General features: G+C 37.6%; 1 protein-coding gene across 1 annotated transcript; it reads left to right on the top strand.

Moving 5' to 3' along the window:
• Nucleotides 1-13,626: 13,626 nt before the first annotated feature.
• On the top strand, nucleotides 13,627-17,591 carry LOC125059071. Its single transcript, XM_047663271.1, has 3 exons — nucleotides 13,627-14,840; nucleotides 16,113-17,250; nucleotides 17,568-17,591. The coding sequence occupies exons 1-3, from the start codon at nucleotides 13,663-13,665 to the stop codon at nucleotides 17,589-17,591; spliced, it is 2,340 nt and encodes a 779-aa protein (XP_047519227.1). The 5' UTR covers nucleotides 13,627-13,662.
• The last annotated feature ends 638 nt before the right edge of the window (nucleotides 17,592-18,229 follow it).

Here is an 18,229-nt window from a genome sequence, read left to right as displayed (position 1 = left end):
ACGTTATAGACCAGTGCCGATAATTTTTGAAACCAAAAAAAATTACAGTAGGATGAAACCCATTAGAAAAGCAGGGGAATATGATCAAAATGAAAGGAAAAATAAATTACGGTCGATCTGAGGTCGGGAAGGGGAAGGGGGGGAGGTTTAAGGGTAAAAAACGGTTTATCTCGATTTCCGGCAAAACTAAAAGTCCTATCGAAGAAAACTAAATGGAAAAGTTGTAGGTCATAAAAAGATCTACAACTTTTGTATTCACACATTTTTCACATAACCTCAAAATTTATGTGAAAAATTCAAAAAACCAACTTTTTGATTTTTTATTTCTATCTTTTACAAAAATTTATTTTTTTAAACGAAATTTGGTGAAAACTTACCTTATTATGTCCCAAATATACTGTAATTTATTTGATTAAAAATATTTATTTTTTCACCTTATTTTGAATTAATATCGAAAAAACACCCTAATTTTCAATCGAAAATTCTGACGTCAAAATTTCAGTTTTTTTCAAAAAGTTGATGTGCTTTCAGTGCGTTGAAATCTCTACTTTCCTATGGTAAAAAAATATATATATATTACCATAGTAAATCTTCTCAGAAAATGCAAAAAATCGTATGCAGTAACGCCCAGACCCGTCATCCCCTTCCCTACTTCTCTATGAAATACGAAAATTTTAGCCCATCTAAAGGCTAAAAAATTTTTTTAGGTCACTCAGGTATATATAAGTTATCTTAAAATAGTAATAAATAGGCATCTCATTATAATTTAAAGAAGATTCAAATAGAAGTAGGGAAGGGGATGACGGGTCTGGGCGTTACTGCATACGATTTATTGCATTTTCTGAGAAGATTTACTATGGTAATATATATATATTTTTTTACCATAGGAAAGTAGAGATTTCAACGAACTGAAAGCACACTAACTTTTTGAAAAAAGCTAAAATTTTGACGTCAGAATTTTCGATTGAAAATTAGGGTGTTTTTTCGATATTAATTCAAAATAAGGTGAAAAAATAAATATTTTTAATCAAATAAATTACAGTATATTTGGGACATAATAAGGTAAGTTTTCACCAAATTTCGTTTAAAAAAATAAATTTTTGTAAAAGATAGAAATAAAAAACCAAAAAGTTGGTTTTTTGAATTTTTCACATAAATTTTGAGGTTATGTGAAAAATGTGTGAATACAAAAGTTGTAGATCTTTTTATGACCTACAACTTTGCCATTTAGTTTTCTTCGATAGGACTTTTAGTTTTGCCGGAAATCGAGATAAACCGTTTTTTACCCTTAAACCAATCCCCCCTTCCCCTTCCCGACCTCAGATCGACCGTAATTTATTTTTCCTTTCATTTTGATCATACTCCCCTGCTTTTCTAATGGGTTTCATCCTACTGTAATTTTTTTCACTTTTTATTATTTTTAAAGGCTATCTGCACTGGTCTATTAGTTACAAAAGTTATTAAGTATAAAGAATGCTGTGTTTGCCTGTTAAAGGCTGTAAAATAAGTTATTCTAATTATTTTGTGTGTTTAGATTAGATTTTGATTAGATAAGAGAAGCTTTTATTCTAATGTTTATTGACAAACCCTTTTTAAACAGATAAATCATGCCGACATTTGCCGTGCTCTAAAGGTGCGTGATTTTACGTAAAAGATTATATATTTACTTATGAAAACGACGTGTAACTAGTTATTAATATTACGTAATTCTTGTATGGGCTTTTAAAGCGAATTTTCCGTTGAAAACGTAAATAAAATATTGAAGTGCGGCAAGAGTAGGTAATTTCGTTAAGAAAATCCATACACGAGAGCCGTAGTGCAGGTCAACCTGGGTTTATTTAATTAATTCCCTGACCGCGCTATATTGGCTCTTTTCATTTAGTCTCGTTTCGTTCGCAATTTATTTATGGTGTTTTGAAACTTACGCTGGTTTGCTTCGGGCGATTTTCCGAAATACGTTAATTAATTCCTAATACAACGCTCATATTTTAACTATAAGTGCATTAATAATGTTTATATATATATAAAAGAGTACAGTACAGTATAAAAAAAAAACTATTAAAAAGAGTGGCGGAGAGTTTATTGCCAGTTTTTCTCGTCCATTCTACGACCTTGATTTGAGAACTGGCAGTAAATGTAAAATTAGAAGCATATCATATATATTTATTTTTTGAAGTTCATAAGTGTACCTTTTGTTACCTTTATGAATAATTTATTTTTGAATTTGACACAATATGAAAGATTTTCTGTCATATTGTGTCAATAAAATGATTTTATATCAAAGGTTAGAACGGTAGTTGGAAGGTACGGGGAAGGTAGGAGTTTTATGACACATCGAATGAAAAAAAGAGATATAGGATTAATTAAATATAAAAATAATTTTACAAAAACAAGTATCGTGTTTGAGGTATTCAGATGGACTGCTTGTTTCCCACGATGAAATTAAAAAAAAATCTTTTATAAGCAGTGTCAGCAACAATCCCAAACTCAAAAATAATATCTAGTACTATTGCCACGCGTATTTGTCTTCTATGTAGTCATTAACTGCGTAGCAACCTTTACACATTTTTTTTTTTTTTAAAGACAATTCAAACCAATAGACCTAGTCCCATGCTAAGCTGGTGAAGCTTGTGTTATGGGCACTAGGCAACGGATATAGATACATATTATAGATAGAAGCTTGTGTGAGATAAACATATAAATACATATTTACACACCCAAGACCTAAGCACAACACCAAATGCTCATCACATCGATGTTCGTCTCAGCCGGGGATCGAACCCGGGACCCATGGTTTCGCAGTCAGGGGTACTAACCACAAGACCAATGAGTCGTCAAATTATGTTTCATTAATGTTTTTTATATTTATATATTTTTTATATTAATATTACTATATTAAGAACGAAGAAAGTCTCGAATTCCCCAGTAAATATAAATAGGAGCCCATTAGCGTTCCGTTTTACACTTTTAAATGTACTTATTTTAAATTCAAATCTTACGGAGCTTTCTTGAATATTCAACTAGGATATTTTCAATGTCTGAAGGCAGCACCGATAAGCCAATTACAATTTCATTTGAATAATCATGTTCAGTTGCCTTCGTTGGATATAAATTCAATTTTCTATACAAAATGTACACTGTGATTGCCATTGTAAAATTAGGCAAATCATTTTCTTTATCACCTTACAATGATATCGACATGTTTCTTCGGCGGGTAATGTAGTAATATATATTTTTCTATGTAATTTATATCTTTAAATAATTTTGCATAAAACTAAATACTATATTATGTTGGAGCGCATACAGAATAAGTCCACTCGTTTTCAGACTGTATGGCATCTATCCCCTAATGTATCCAACATAGTTTGTCTTAGGGATGTTGGGGTACAATCAATTAGAAACAAGACGGGACATATAGTTGGCCTACTATCTACTTAAAGTCTTGCGGGGGGTGGTGAGCAACCCAAGTGTTCTTCAAGACCTCGGTGTTTTTGTATCTAGGGGATATGTGCGACAGCGAAGGCTAAGGTCGTTTGCAAAGACTAACAAAGATGTTAATGAATGCTGCCTCAAACACTATTGACATCTTTATATGTGAGTGAGCTCACAGTAGCGATATTGTGTGTCTTAAATATTTTATCGTCTTCTTATAATTATTTATTTGCAATCAATTAATTAATAACAAAAAAAAACAATATCTAACTAAGGCTCCGACGATATTGGCAGCGTTCCCCCTTTGAATAGCAAGACTAAATCTTTGTCTGAGGTAGCTGCCAGCTCTTCGGTCTCCTGTGATGTCCTGAAAATGCCTTATAGCTAGTCCCCCCACGGACCAAGGGTCCCGACACCGAATGGGACAAAATCATATTTGAGGCCTAGAATCCCTGTATTAGCATGCTTCAGCTTTTTCAGCCGCTTCTCAAGCCGCACCAGCTCTGTCGTTGGTTCCATGTAGATGGGAAGGGGCCAGCGTGTCGGAATAGGTTGCATCCCATAACAGCACACAGTCCATCTTCCATGGAATCAAACTCATATCGTCCGGTCTCTTGCCATCGTCTCTTGCAATACCAGTCAGCTCAAGTAGACTTGGCACGTTGACGGTGGCATGGGACCGGCCTATGATATCGTTAAGTGCGGGATGTCTTGAGAAGCGGCCTACACTTTTTTGGCATGAATTTATTTATTTTATTATATGTTTTTTAGACATGTATTGGCATAGTACTGATAGGGTCGGTCAATTGACTCGATCATTAGGGGTAAGTCAAGTTTTACGAAAGCAGATTTACTGCAATTTATCCCCCCCCTCCTCTTGTCAGCCAAAGTATGCAAAGCTCTCAAAAATAATAGAACTTAAACGTATTAATTTTTTGTAGGATTCCTAGAAAATGCATTTCGTTTTCAAGCATAGACAATGTGTGGGTAATATGTGTAAAAAAGTAAATAATGTTGACTTAATCACCAAATAAGAAGATCAAAGACCCCCCTCCCCCTATAGTGCTTACGTAATACTTGAACGGCTCCTAACATCATAATCATAACATTCCCTGACATATAATTTTGGGGCGTATTGTACGTTTATGAATAAGACAAAGGCATTTGTAACATATTGCGTTATTGCGCTCGTGTTCGCATTAATATTTGAAACAATATGTAAAAATCAAACATATATAGCGACTGCAGGAGTACGTGATGATACTAACAATCACCGTTTACCAAATATTACTTTTATTTCGGCTAAACAACAAATGGTAATGTTATTCGTAACAATATATTGGTTAGGTATATTTTGTCTCGAGGACTCAATTTTTAATTTAAATAGAATTTGTGTTAAGGTGGGAACTGACCAACGTTAAGGTGGGAACTGACCAATGTTACGAAGTGTAATGTAACATGTAATGTAATGTTGTACAGCGAGCATTCGTGCAGTCAGTACGTCGTGTTACGTTGTTTTTCCCCGTAACACGACGTACTGACTGCACGGAATACTCGCTGTGTAACATTACATTACATGTTACATTACACCTCGTAACGTTGGTCAGTTCCCACCTTTACGATGTGTAATGTAACATGTAATGTAATGTTACACAGCGAGCATTCGTGCAGTCAGTACGTCGCGTTACGGGGAAACCAGCGAGCAACGAGCGGCTCGTTGCTCGCTTTGAGTGCTCCACCCGGCTGTCGGTTTTTTGGCGAATCCTTTGACGGTTCAGTAATTACGCGTCGCACGTCGCGAGTGATCATGATTATGATTTTCTAAAAATTGTGTCTTTTTTAAGTACCTTTGGTCCAATTAAATTCAACAGTTCTTCAAAATCGAGACCTGCGCACAAAGTTTTTATGCTGTCCAGTAATCATTTGGTTTTTATTTTAATAACAAACCACCTCATACACCTGTGTTTTTAAATAAGTTTTATGTCCAGTAACATTTTTTCTTCTTCTTAATTTGGATGAAACAATAATTAAATAGAATGAAAGATATCAACATTATCACTATCACATCTCGTGAACACTGGCGGCAAAAGTAGAGCACAGAGTTTTGACGAGCATGTTACGCCGATTTTAGAACACAGCGTAAAGGTGGGAACTGACCAACGTTACGAGGTGTAATGTAACATGTAATGTAACATGTAATGTAATGTTACACAGCGAACATTCGTGCATTCAGTACGTCGTGTTACGGGGAAACACGACGTAACACGACGTACTGATTGCACGAATGCTCGCTGTGTAACATTACATTACATGTTACATTACACCTCGTAACGTTGGTCAGTTCCCACCTTTACATGCTCAATGCGTAACACGCTCGATGCGAATGCTACATTACACCTCGTAACTTTGGTCAGTTCCCACCTTAATGCTATAATTTATTATTGGATGAAAAACAGCTTTCATTTTTCAATTTAATACAAAAGATAATAGCAGCGGTGGCGAACGGTAGCGAACTCTCAATACTGAAGTTATGTGTTCGAGCCACAATCGAGTATTTATAAACAATCACATTTGACGCAGAGAAATAAGCTTGCGAAATACGTAAGATTTTCCTGCCATCTGGGCGAAACATGTACCAAAGTTTACTGTTGCATTCGGTTTGTACGGCATTTTTAAAATATGTTAATAAAAGGCAATTACCATGGAGAGTGTTCAGAGAAGTTGTTCGGAAGACCCTCAGCTGAGTTTCATCATCAGACGTCAAGGCAGAATACAAAATACCATCCGTATAACTTTGACGTCCGTCGTTCCACAACTGAGCGTTTCTAAAGGTGGGAACTGACCAATGTTACGAGGTGTAATGTAACATGTAATGTAATGTTGTACAGCGAGCATTCTTGCAGTCAGTACGTCGTGTTACGTTGTTTTTCCCCGTAACACGACGTACTGACTGCACGAATGCTCGCTGTGTAACATTACATTACATGTTACATTACACCTCGTAACGTTGGTCAGTTCCCACCTTTAAGGCAATCTCTGCCGCGCACCAACACTATGTAGAACCAGCTGCCCACTAAAGTATTTCCCGACCAATCCAACTTAGGGTCCTTCAAGAAAAGAGCCTGCAAGAGGTGCGAGTGTCCATGGGCGGTGGTATCACTTAACATCAGATGAGCCTCCTGCCCTTTTGTCTCTTGTAATATAAAAAAAATATATTATATGAAATAAAATGTTGAAGCAAAATATGTATGAAACAAGTAAGTGATTCAATTTATTGTCCGCATATCTGCATTTTATGTTAGGTTTGCATTTTTGTAGGCGATTTGTTTCATGTGCCCTAGGAAAGAGAATCTAGAACTTTCCAGTTGAAATAATTTTATAATGTAGCTACTATGTCAGATAGCATTTATTATGTAAGGAATTATTCTCAGTTCGTTTGTTACACTACTATATATTATTATATTTTTAAAGAAGGTAGTAATCAAATGTGCTTTTCATAATCATTCTATGGCTCGTAGTAATTACGACTAATGCCTGGAATGTACTATGAAATTGGCAAAATTATAAACGTAACAATCGTGGTCCACCAAACGCCGTAAAATACGTATAGGGTGTCTCAGTAAGAGTGCACTTTTTCATTTTTAAATAAAAACAAGTATTTTATGACAGAGTTCTGATATTTTTATTGTATTGTAAAGAAGACATGTTCCGATTAAGTATGGAATAAAATATCCAGCAAATGACCTCCACGGCTCTGATGACAGGCCATTACACTTTTCATGAAATTTTCAATGATTTTTGCACAGAGATGTGGCTGTATCTCACCGATGACGCGTTGGATTTCCGATTGGAGCTCAGGAATGGTTTCGGGTTTATTCGCATATAACTCGAGATTTCACAAAACCCCAAAGAAAAAATTACACGGCGTTAAATTGCACGATCTTGGTGGCTAGTTGACATCAAAATTTCGTGAGATAATGTGTTCTGTTTCGTAGAGAAAAAGACTTTTTTCGAAAAATTGGCATCGACTTCACTTTGCTCCATTACTCATTGAGCAAATTGCCGGTGCTTTTCTTGGTCTGCTGGGTTGAGTTAACTGAATCTTGTACGCATGAAGGTGGAGGTCTTTAGTCAAAATTTGCTGCGTCGAATTGATGTTTTCGGGTATTCGGCGACACTCTCGTTTACAGCAGCAATGTTTTCATGGGACCGACCGGTACGTTGACGCAAAGGATTCTTATAATCCATAATTGACCCAGTTTCTTCAAATTTTTTGGCCACTCTTCGATTGGTTGACACATTAGGTGCACTTTCTCGGCTGAAAATTTGGTGAAGTTTGCGAGCGTTTTCAGCGTTACTTTTGTGATGAGTTTTCACAATTATAACGAGTTGTTCTTTCAAAAAGTGCTCCATTTTTAATAATCGGAACAAACAGAGGTGACACCTGTCAAATTTCAGAGTTGCCACTTGCAGGAAAACAAAAATATTACAATTTTAAAAAGTGCACTCTTACTGAGACACCCTATACAAATTATTCACATAGAATTTTGCGTATAACGTGACTTCAATGGTTAATCAAAGGGGTATGTAACCCACAAAGTGTTAATTGCGGAGTGTACAATTATTACAACGCAATAAGTAATATCTTCTTCTAGAAGGTATCTTTTATTACACACTCTAATATAGAACCAATAAATTGTAGCTGTTCAGATTTCGTTTGAACTTTGACCAAAAGCTTAAAATGTTATATATAGGTATATGTGAATAGATGTAAGTTGTATTTAAGACGCTGTTTTATAACAATAAATCAGATTTGAATATTGATTTGTGTTATTCATTTCTCGGTTCCTCTCAAAGTCAGTATCAAAAGACTCATTCAAGTTCTTAACTATCATGGTGAGCTTGCCCAATATAGCTTTGAGATAATCCCACCCCACCTTGAATCTTTGATCCTACCCGTGGTAGGGCTCCGTTTGCTACCTTGGTGAAGATATCCCGTACTTATTTATGTATTACATCTGTAGGGCTTAGGGATCTGTAGAATTGTTAGGTTCTTAGGTGTCGACATCTCATATATTTAGTTATCTAGTGCAGCTTGCTAATACATACACAACATATACTATACAGATACTCCTGACATTTAATAGATATAAATTTAACCACACATGTCACAGTACACTGGCTGGTACTATCTCTATTATTCCATCTTTGATGTTAAATACAGCCATTAAACGATCTTTTTCCCGATTTCGGGATCTTCTAAAATGTTGGAGAAACACAAATCATCCCTGACTTACAACTACAATAGTATTCAACCGACATCAGTAGCAGGTACATTTCTGCAAGCTTGGAATATTTTCGTTGAACCGATCTATTTAGGGTTGCCGCATTTTTCAATAGTAGTGTTTTAAAATAATATTTAATTGTATTTTTTTCATAAAACTGGCAGGAGGCTCGCCTGATGTTAGGTGGTACCGCCGCCAATGGACACTCTCAATGCCAGAGGACTGGTGAGTGCGTTGCTGGCCTAATAAGAATTGGTACGCTCTTTTTTCGATGGAAGTCAAATTGCTTCGCAAATACATCATGATCCCACTCCGTGACTCAACGTAGCAGAGTTTCAACTTCAGACACGAGTTTGTTCCGATACTGATAGACAGCTACCCGAGAAATGCCTGCACGGCCAGTGTATAGAGTATCCCCAGTGCTATTGAGCCCATAGGCTGGACGCTACGAAGGAAGCACTTTATGCCACACCCGATCGAAGGCTTTTATAACCAAATCCACTAGCGCCTCCCTCTTGGACTCACTTGCCACCGCCCATCTATGTGTAAGGTTTACCAGAAAGTCACCAGATGAGTGACCACGACGAAATCCGTACAGATAATCGCTAATCAGCTGGTGGCTCTAGATACATCAGGAGCTTGCCATTAATTATGGTTTACATCATGATCATGGGCGATAGATGGACGGATCAGAGTACGCCTTTTTTAGAATTCGGATTTATAGAAGCGCTCTTCCATAACTTCAGGACAATATGCTAAGCAGGTACCGGAGTAGTTCCAGTTACTTGTTTTAAAATCTCCCAAGCAACATCCCTATCTCTTCCAGAGTTGTAATCACTAAACGAACCGCAGCGTTGTGTATGAGGCAGCCATTAACTGTCCTCAATCCGGGGCCGAAATTCGGGCGAGAGTCACGAGTCACGGCGCCTTTTGAATTGTGGATACGAGCTCGAGATTAGGCGAACGGTTCACCGGCTGTGTTTTCCTGCATTGGCCTAAAGCTAAGGTTACATCAGAATTTACTATTACTTGCTATTAGAGGTAATGTTGCGAGGCCCTTTCATATAAATTAGAGTGGTTTATTGACGGCTATGTTTCTTATTTGTTAAATATATTTTTAGTATTGGGAGTTACATTTAGTAGTTTTTATGATGTTTTTCTGTATAATGTTATTGGTGTATAATGTTATTGGTGTATAATTGTCACACAATTAAGGGATTGTGACGCTGAATTAATAAACAGCGGTATTTCTTGTATGTTCTTATATCGGAAGATCTAAATCACAAGAAGTAAAAGGATTTTTTATCTTAGAACTAGTATATGAGTTGTGTATGTATAAGAGTAGTACGAGTATAACATTTTTCATAATTATTACGTAGGTAATATAATAAGCACAGAAAATAGCGGCTTTTTTGTAGGTCGCTAACCAAATTATAATTTTAAAGAACTCACTCTTGTAGCCATCAATCTACAATCTACAGCTAAAATCTGTACGATTGTGCCATACTCTAAATCTCGTCGCTTTTCTATTTATTTATTTAATTTCACCACAAGATACATATAATGTTTTATCTACAGTATATGTTACAAACTATATATTCTAAAATACATGACAATTATAGTGAACGTAAATGTTACAAAAAAATAAATTTAAAAATTTAAGAAACACATTATACTAATTACGGTTCTAAAATCGGTAATAACTTACCGTTATCAAAACGGTTTTACTTACGGCTTTTACGAAATGAGCCGATAAGAAAATTCTCATTAGAAATTTATATTGTAATTTTGGATCTGTACTGGTTTTCCAGATCATTTTAGTATAAAACACAGAAGATGTGTATACGGTTTTATACGCGTATGCTTTCGTCCTTGATCGGGACCAAGATACAAAATGCCTCATGCTATAAACGGATCAATATTTTTAAAATTGATTTCTTTCATCGAAAAAGACAGCAAAGGTAAGAAAACTCTTGTTTCATACCTAAATATAGTCAAGGCATTAGTTACGACTAGTCACTAATCCCGCTGTTTATTAATTCAGCGTCAACACCCCTTAATTGTGTGATAATTATACACCAATAACATTTCACTGCTGTTAAAATTATCGGAAAAACATCATAAAAACTACTAAATTGAACTCCTACTAAAGACAGCAACGGTAAGAAAACTCTTGTTTCATACCTAAATATAGACAAGGCATTAGTTACGACTAGTCGCTAATCCCGCTGTTTAATAATTCAGCGTCAACACCCCTTAATCTATATACATATATAAAAGAAAGTCGTGTTTGTTACAACACTTATAACTCGAGAACGGCTGGACCGATTGCCATGGTTTTTGATTTGTTGGATTTGTTTCCGTCCCGAATAGCAGAATAAGCAATAAAATATCGGATAAATTAATTTTACGAATGCACAAACCATATGGTGCCATCTGTTGACAAAACTACGCATCATTTTACGTCGAATTCGTGTCAGTTCAAGAAATGCTTTGATCCTGATCAAAAGATGTTGGATATCAGAAAGTGCTTAACATGCAGTATCGCCATATTGACGTTAGAGAGAAGATGCCTAATGTGTAAAACTGCCATTCTTCTTTCGCAATAGCAAGCAATAAAACATTTCTGTATTTGCAAAAGAGTTGTATTAATGTTGTTCACGCGCACGGCACATGATCTGCGCCGGCGGGAGTGGGGCGCGGGCGCCGCGGCTGCGACCGACCGGCAGTTACAATTACGGACGCACGGCGCGCGACACGAATAAGAATTTTATTTTAATACACATTTAAATCCAGTCCAGGTTTTGTTTGATTGCTGCAATTGCAAATTCATCAGCCAATCCATCTCCCGGACAAAATTTGGCGACCGTGACAGGACCATCGGTCTGCATCCAAGGGCCGGTGAAGTCCAGAAGACCATAAGAATATATTCAGAAGATTCATAAGGAAGTAAGCCCGTTCCTTACCTAATCACTTCCCTTGCACCGATTTGCATCGATTTCAATCAGTGTTAAATAGTGTCGTGAGTCAATCTAAAAAGTGCGTTAATTACTTGTTTTAAAGTCTATTTTCCAAGTAAATAGTCGATTAAAATTCCGAGTTACACGTATAGAATCATTCAACGGGTACTACGGAAATCTACCTACAAGTTTAAAAAAAGTAAAACTAACGTTTAGTTCTACATTTAACTGCCCAAACTAGGGGTACAATATTTAACTGCCCAAACTAGGGGTACAATATTTACTATTTTCTTTGTCTTTACGTTTGCAATAAGTATTTTTGCGCGTTATAGATATTTAACTGCCCAAACTAGGGGTACAATATTTACTATTTCCTTTGTCTTTACGTTTGCATTAAGTAACTTTGCGCGTTATAGATATTTAACGGCCCAAACTAGGGGTCACAACTGTATATACATATACATATGTATACAGTACTATTTTCCTTTGAATTATAGTATAGCAAAATAGTGTTACATAAAGTAACGATCCTACGTAATTACCCAAACATAAAATCTTATTTTCTCCAATTGTTAAATAATAAATCTTTGAATTTAGAGTTCCGTAACTGTTAAACACTTATTATTTTCATTCGCTTTGCATGAAATTTGAATATTTTCAACTATAGCCTTTTCTTAGTTCACAAATTTCCCTATCACTTCACGCGCTTAAATACGCGCATCTATTGCACATCGCTTAGCCGAGTCGCCGAACATTCCAGGTTGGGCGCGATCATTCTCCGCTGCGCGCTTGTTGCTGCGCGAGACCTATACTCGCGGTCCGGCCGCTGTGCAGCGCTGAGTCTACCTGCTTCGCCTCAACGGATTTTGGTTTGATTGCACATTCTTGCCCACATCTTTTATATCATTTGCAAATTAATCATGGCTCAAAGTAAACTGTCGGACCGGGATGAACTGGCTTTGTTAGTTCGTAAACGTGGTACAATTAAAGCGCGATTAACCGTATTCAAAGATTTTCTCGGGGTTATCGAACAAATTGAAATCGATAACATTACGTCAAAAAATATAAGTGATATTAATGTGAGACTAACCAAAATAAAGGAATTGTTTTCAGACTTTGAAAAGGTCCAATCTGAAATAGAAGAATTAGATCTAGAAAGTAATTTAGATAAACGGTTGAACGAGAGAATCGATATTGAAGGCCAGTTCTTCGCGGTCATGTCTAGTGCCCAGGAAATAGTGTCAAAACGAGATGAGCGAGTCGAGGCTGTCCAGCATAGACTTTCTCTTGTAAGTAATTCCAGTAATACCAATAATAATAGCCACTTAAATAATCAAATTCGATTGCCGACAATAAAATTACCAACTTTTGATGGAAACTACTTGAAATGGCTGGAATTTCGAGACACTTTCGACTCGCTCATCAATGCAAATGATACTTTACCTGACATTAGCAAATTTCATTACCTAAGGTCCTCTCTAGAGGGTGGTGCCGCTATCACGATAAAATCTATTGAGTTTACGAGTGAAAATTATCTGGTTGCATGGGAACTACTGTGTAACAGATATAATAACAAAAACGTACTGATTAATAACCACCTCAAATCGTTATTCAGCCTTGAATCTTTAAATAGGGAGTCGCATAGATCACTCAGGTACATTATAGATCATGTTTCAAAGAATTTGAGGGCTTTAAATACGCTTGGTGAGCACACTGATAAGTGGGATAGTCTCGTAATTTATATAGTAGTGCAAAAGCTAGATAGTGTAACTAGCATTAAGTGGGAAGAGTACAAATTGAACCTTGGTGGGTCGATAGAACTAGAAGATTTTTACCAATTTTTAAGACAACGTGCTGATATTTTAGAGACCGTCCAAGGCGGCTCTAGAGCAGTTCAGGTTAATAGAAATGAAAGGTTTGTTAGTAGTAAGGAACCAAGACAAATTAAAACTTTTTTCTCATCTACGCCAAATGGATCATGTTTTATGTGTAATGAGAATCATCGTGTGTATAAATGTGATCAATTTAAGAATTTGAGTATCGAAGCCAGGGAAGCAGAAGTTTCCAAACGCAAGCTCTGCTCCAATTGTCTTCGTCCAGGGCATTCCATTTCCAACTGTCGTCTCAGCTCCTGCAGAGCCTGTAACAAAAAGCATAATAGTTTATTATGTCATAATAATAATAGTGTCAATAAAGTATTGCAAAACGAAAGTAACTTGAACTTACAAACTAACGAGGTAAAACAAAACACTAACCATGAAAAACAAAATTTGAATACTGTGGCTAGCACTAGCACTGTTCTGACCACACTTACCTCATACTCGAGTAACAGCGAAGTCCTCCTGGGCACTGCAGTGGTTGAAGTCGTCGTTGAGCGTGACAACAGTACTTACCTGGCACGCGTTCTTTTGGACTGTGGAAGTCAAAGTTCGTTTGTCACAGATAACCTGAAAAATAAACTTAAAATTAAAACTAATAGTACTAAGTCACGGTGTATAAGTGGACTGAACAATTCAATATCTACAGCCACTGAATATTGTACATTAAAATTAAAGTCAAGAATTAATGCCTACACTACGGATGTACATTGTATGATTATATCAAATATTTCAGAAAACTTACCTAGTGTAGAAATCGATCCCGAGGATTTAAACATACCCAACAATACTGCACTCGCCGATCCAAACTTCCATAAAAGTAACAAAGTTGATATATTAATTGGGTCCGATGTAATGTGGAATATTGTTAAGGGAGGTTGCCAGATATCGTTAGGTGAAAATAAACCTAAGTTAATTTATTCGAAGTTTGGATGGTTGGTTTCAGGGCCCATGACTCTGGCCATGCCATCTGTGAAGTGTAACAAGAAATCTGTATGTCATTTTAGTCAGGAAATTAAAGACTCACTTTCTAAATTTTGGGACTTGGAAAATTTCATAATGCCAAAACGATCATTGTCTACAGATGAACAAATCTGTGAAGATTCCTTTAATGAAAATACAATTCGCTTACCGTCTGGTAGATTCCAAGTAAAAATGCCTTTGCGCGAGTCTCCTGAGGCTCTTGGAGACTCTTACTCACTTGCTAAGAGATGTTTTTTAAATTTGGAAAGGCGTTTCCAAAAGCAGCCGAAATTAAAGGAAATGTATAGTGATTTTATACATGAATATGCTACGTTAGGTCATTTGACAGAAATAGAGAAGCCGCCTATTGGAAATTATTTACCTCATCACGCGGTGCTGCGAGAGAAAAGCGAGACCACAAAACTTCGGGTCGTTTTTAACGGCTCTGCTCGCACAGCATCAGGTAAATCGTTAAATGATATCCAGTATGTGGGCCCAGTAGTACAAAATGATTTGATGTCAATTTTGTTGCGATTCCGCCAGCACAAGTATGTATTAACGGGGGACATTGAAAAAATGTTCCGCCAAGTAAAACTGGATGAATCGCAACGTCACTTACAGCTGATATTATGGCGAGACAATGAAGCTCAGCCTTTGCGAACATTGCAGCTCAATACTGTAACGTATGGGACAGCATCAGCCCCTTATCTGACCACCAGATGTTTAGTTCAGTTATCAACAGAGTGTTCAGACAAACGAGTAGCTAATACTATAAAAAACGATTTTTACTGTGACGATCTTATAACCGGTTGTGATAACAAAACAGAACTCAAATACTTACGTGATGCAGTCGTCGACAAGTTGGCTGAGGCTTGCCTCCCACTTAGAAAATTTAGAACTAACATTCCGAGTATATTTGCGAGTGAACCTATTTCAACCACATGTACTGAAAAGGATTTATCCCAGACAAATGATCAGTACTCTAACTTACAGAATCAATCATCAGTGCTGGGGTTGAATTGGTGTCCCTCACAGGATAAGCTGTATTTTTCAGTCGACTTTCAGATTGAACAGCCGTTCACAAAGAGAACTATTCTGGCAGCAACATGCAAGATTTTTGACCCCCTAGGGTTGCTAAGCGCTTGTACAATTGTTCCTAAAATGCTGTTACAAAGGTTGTGGGAGTCTAAACTGGACTGGGATGATTTGGTGTCCGCCGATGTATCGAAACAGTGGAGTGACTTTGTAAATAATTTAAATCAAATAAAAGCGATAAATATTCCACGCCACGTTTTGCATCCATCGTCGGACACTCCAGTGTCAGTAGAATTACACTGTTTTGTCGATAGTTCTCAGAGTGCATTTGCAGCATGTGTATTTATACGTTGTACTGATCAAGAGGACAACGTATCAGTCAAGTTATTATGCGCCAAGGCTAGGGTTGCCCCCTTGAAGCCCAGTACCATACCGCGGCTGGAATTGGCAGCGGCCCTGCTTGGTGCTCAGTTAAGTTCAAAGGTTTGTCAGTCACTCAGTCGTAAGTTTGATCAAAAATATTTCTGGAGTGATTCTACAATTGTGCTTGGATGGATTAAAAATACCAACCCTAGTAATCTAAAGCAATTTGTTTACAATCGAGTAAATGAAATTCATGAACTGACTGACAAATCCACATGGCATCACATTTCTACAGAAATTAATCCGGCAGACATAGCTTCTCGAGGAGTCAGCCCTAGCAAGCTTCAAGATTTAGAGTTATGGTGGAGTGGCCCACCCTTTTTAATGAAACCTAAAACGGAGTGGCCAAGCGCTCCTATAGAAAATGTTGAGCTTCCGGAGCTCAAAGTATATTCATGTTGTGTGTCTGCTGAGCATTCATTTGAGTTTGATAGGTTCTCGAAATTTCAACGAATGATCCGGGTGGTAGGATATATCTTAAGATTTATTCACAATTGTAAAACAAAGAAGGATTCGCGGCTAAGTGGTGATCTGAGTAACGATGAAATAGATAGGTCTACTCAGACCCTAATCAAAACCTGCCAACAAGATTCCTTTCCAAATGAGGTGCAATCATTAAAAAACAATAAAAAGATACATCATAAATCGAGGATTTTGTCACTAAACCCTTACTTAGATGAGCATGATTTGATTAGGGTTGGAGGCAGAATCCAAAACTCAATCTGTGAGTATTCTAAAAAACATCCCATTTTATTATGTGCACGTCATAACTTTACGAAACTGTTGTTTAAGAAAGAACATGTGCGTCATAAACATTGTGGGCCTGAATTGTTACTTAGCATTATACGAGATCAATATTGGCCCATCGGGGGACGGAATCTTGCACGCAGTACATTTAGGAAATGTATCGTGTGTGTTCGTATGCAGAGTAACTCAATACAGCCTATGATGGGTAACTTACCCCCTCCTCGAGTCACTCTTACCTATCCCTTCCTCGCGACAGGCGTAGACTTTGGCGGGCCCTTCTCAATCGTAGACCGCAAGGGCAGAGGATGTAAGATATCCAAATGTTGGCTTAGTCTTTTTGTGTGTTTAAGCACTAAGGCATTAACTTTGGAGGTGGTTAGTAGTCTAAGTACTGAAGCATTTTTAATGTGTTTGCGTAGATTTATATCACGTCGTGGCAAGCCTCATGATATTTATTGTGACAATGGCACCGACTTTGTGGGTGCAAATAATGAGCTAGGCAGAATGTTGCAGGCAAGCCAAAGTTCTGTAAGTGCGGCTGCCCACGACGAGGGCATTAAATTTCATTTTTCGCCCGCTTATTCCCCTCACTGGAGGGGGCTGAACGAGGCTGGAATCCGTTCAGCAAAGTTACTAATGAAACGTGTAATAGGAAATGCGAACCTGACGTTCGAGGAGCTCACGACGCTATTCACCCAGATTGAAGCAATTCTTAACTCCCGCCCGTTAACTCCTCTAACGTCAGACCCTTCCGATGTTACTCCTCTGACTCCAGGGCACTTCCTTATAGGCCGGCCGCTGACAGCTTTACCAGAACCACCTATTTTAACAAATTATCCAAACAGATACCAAAAATTGGAACAGCTTAAGCGGCATTTCTTGGAACCGGTTTCATAGGGAATATTTAAGTGAGCTGCAGCAGCGGACTAAGTGGCGAGAGCAGAGGAGAACACTCAAAGAGGGCGATCTTGTTGTCATCAAGGACGACAACCTTCCCCCAATGCGATGGCGCTTGGGACGAGTTAAGAAACTGTATCCAGGGGCAGACGGCATCACTCGAGTAGCCGATTTCACGACCTCACGTGGCGTAATCCAGAGGGCCTTAGGCAGGGTCTGTCTGCTACCAGCTATCAACCCAGAGGACGAGTCTCTTGGTAACCAGGGTTCCCAAGGCGGGGAGCCTGTTCACGCGCACGGCACATGATCTGCGCCGGCGGGAGTGGGGCGCGGGCGCCGCGGCTGCGACCGACCGGCAGTTACAATTACGGACGCACGGCGCGCGACACGAATAAGAATTTTATTTCAATACACATTTAAATCCAGTCCAGGTTTTGTTTGATTGCTGCAATTGCAAATTCATCAGCCAATCCATCTCCCGGACAAATGTAATACTTAACATTAATGAAATCCTAAAATAAGTTAAATTAAAGTAACCACGATATTATAAGGTTGTAGGGCGGAACGAAGTTAGCCAGGTCAGCTAGTTATTAATATATTGACTACCATC

This window comes from Pieris napi, chromosome 19, assembly GCF_905475465.1.
Source record: "Pieris napi chromosome 19, ilPieNapi1.2, whole genome shotgun sequence".
In the NCBI taxonomy this organism is placed as follows: domain Eukaryota; kingdom Metazoa; phylum Arthropoda; class Insecta; order Lepidoptera; family Pieridae; genus Pieris; species Pieris napi.
This window is presented reverse-complemented; position numbering and strand designations above follow the sequence as displayed.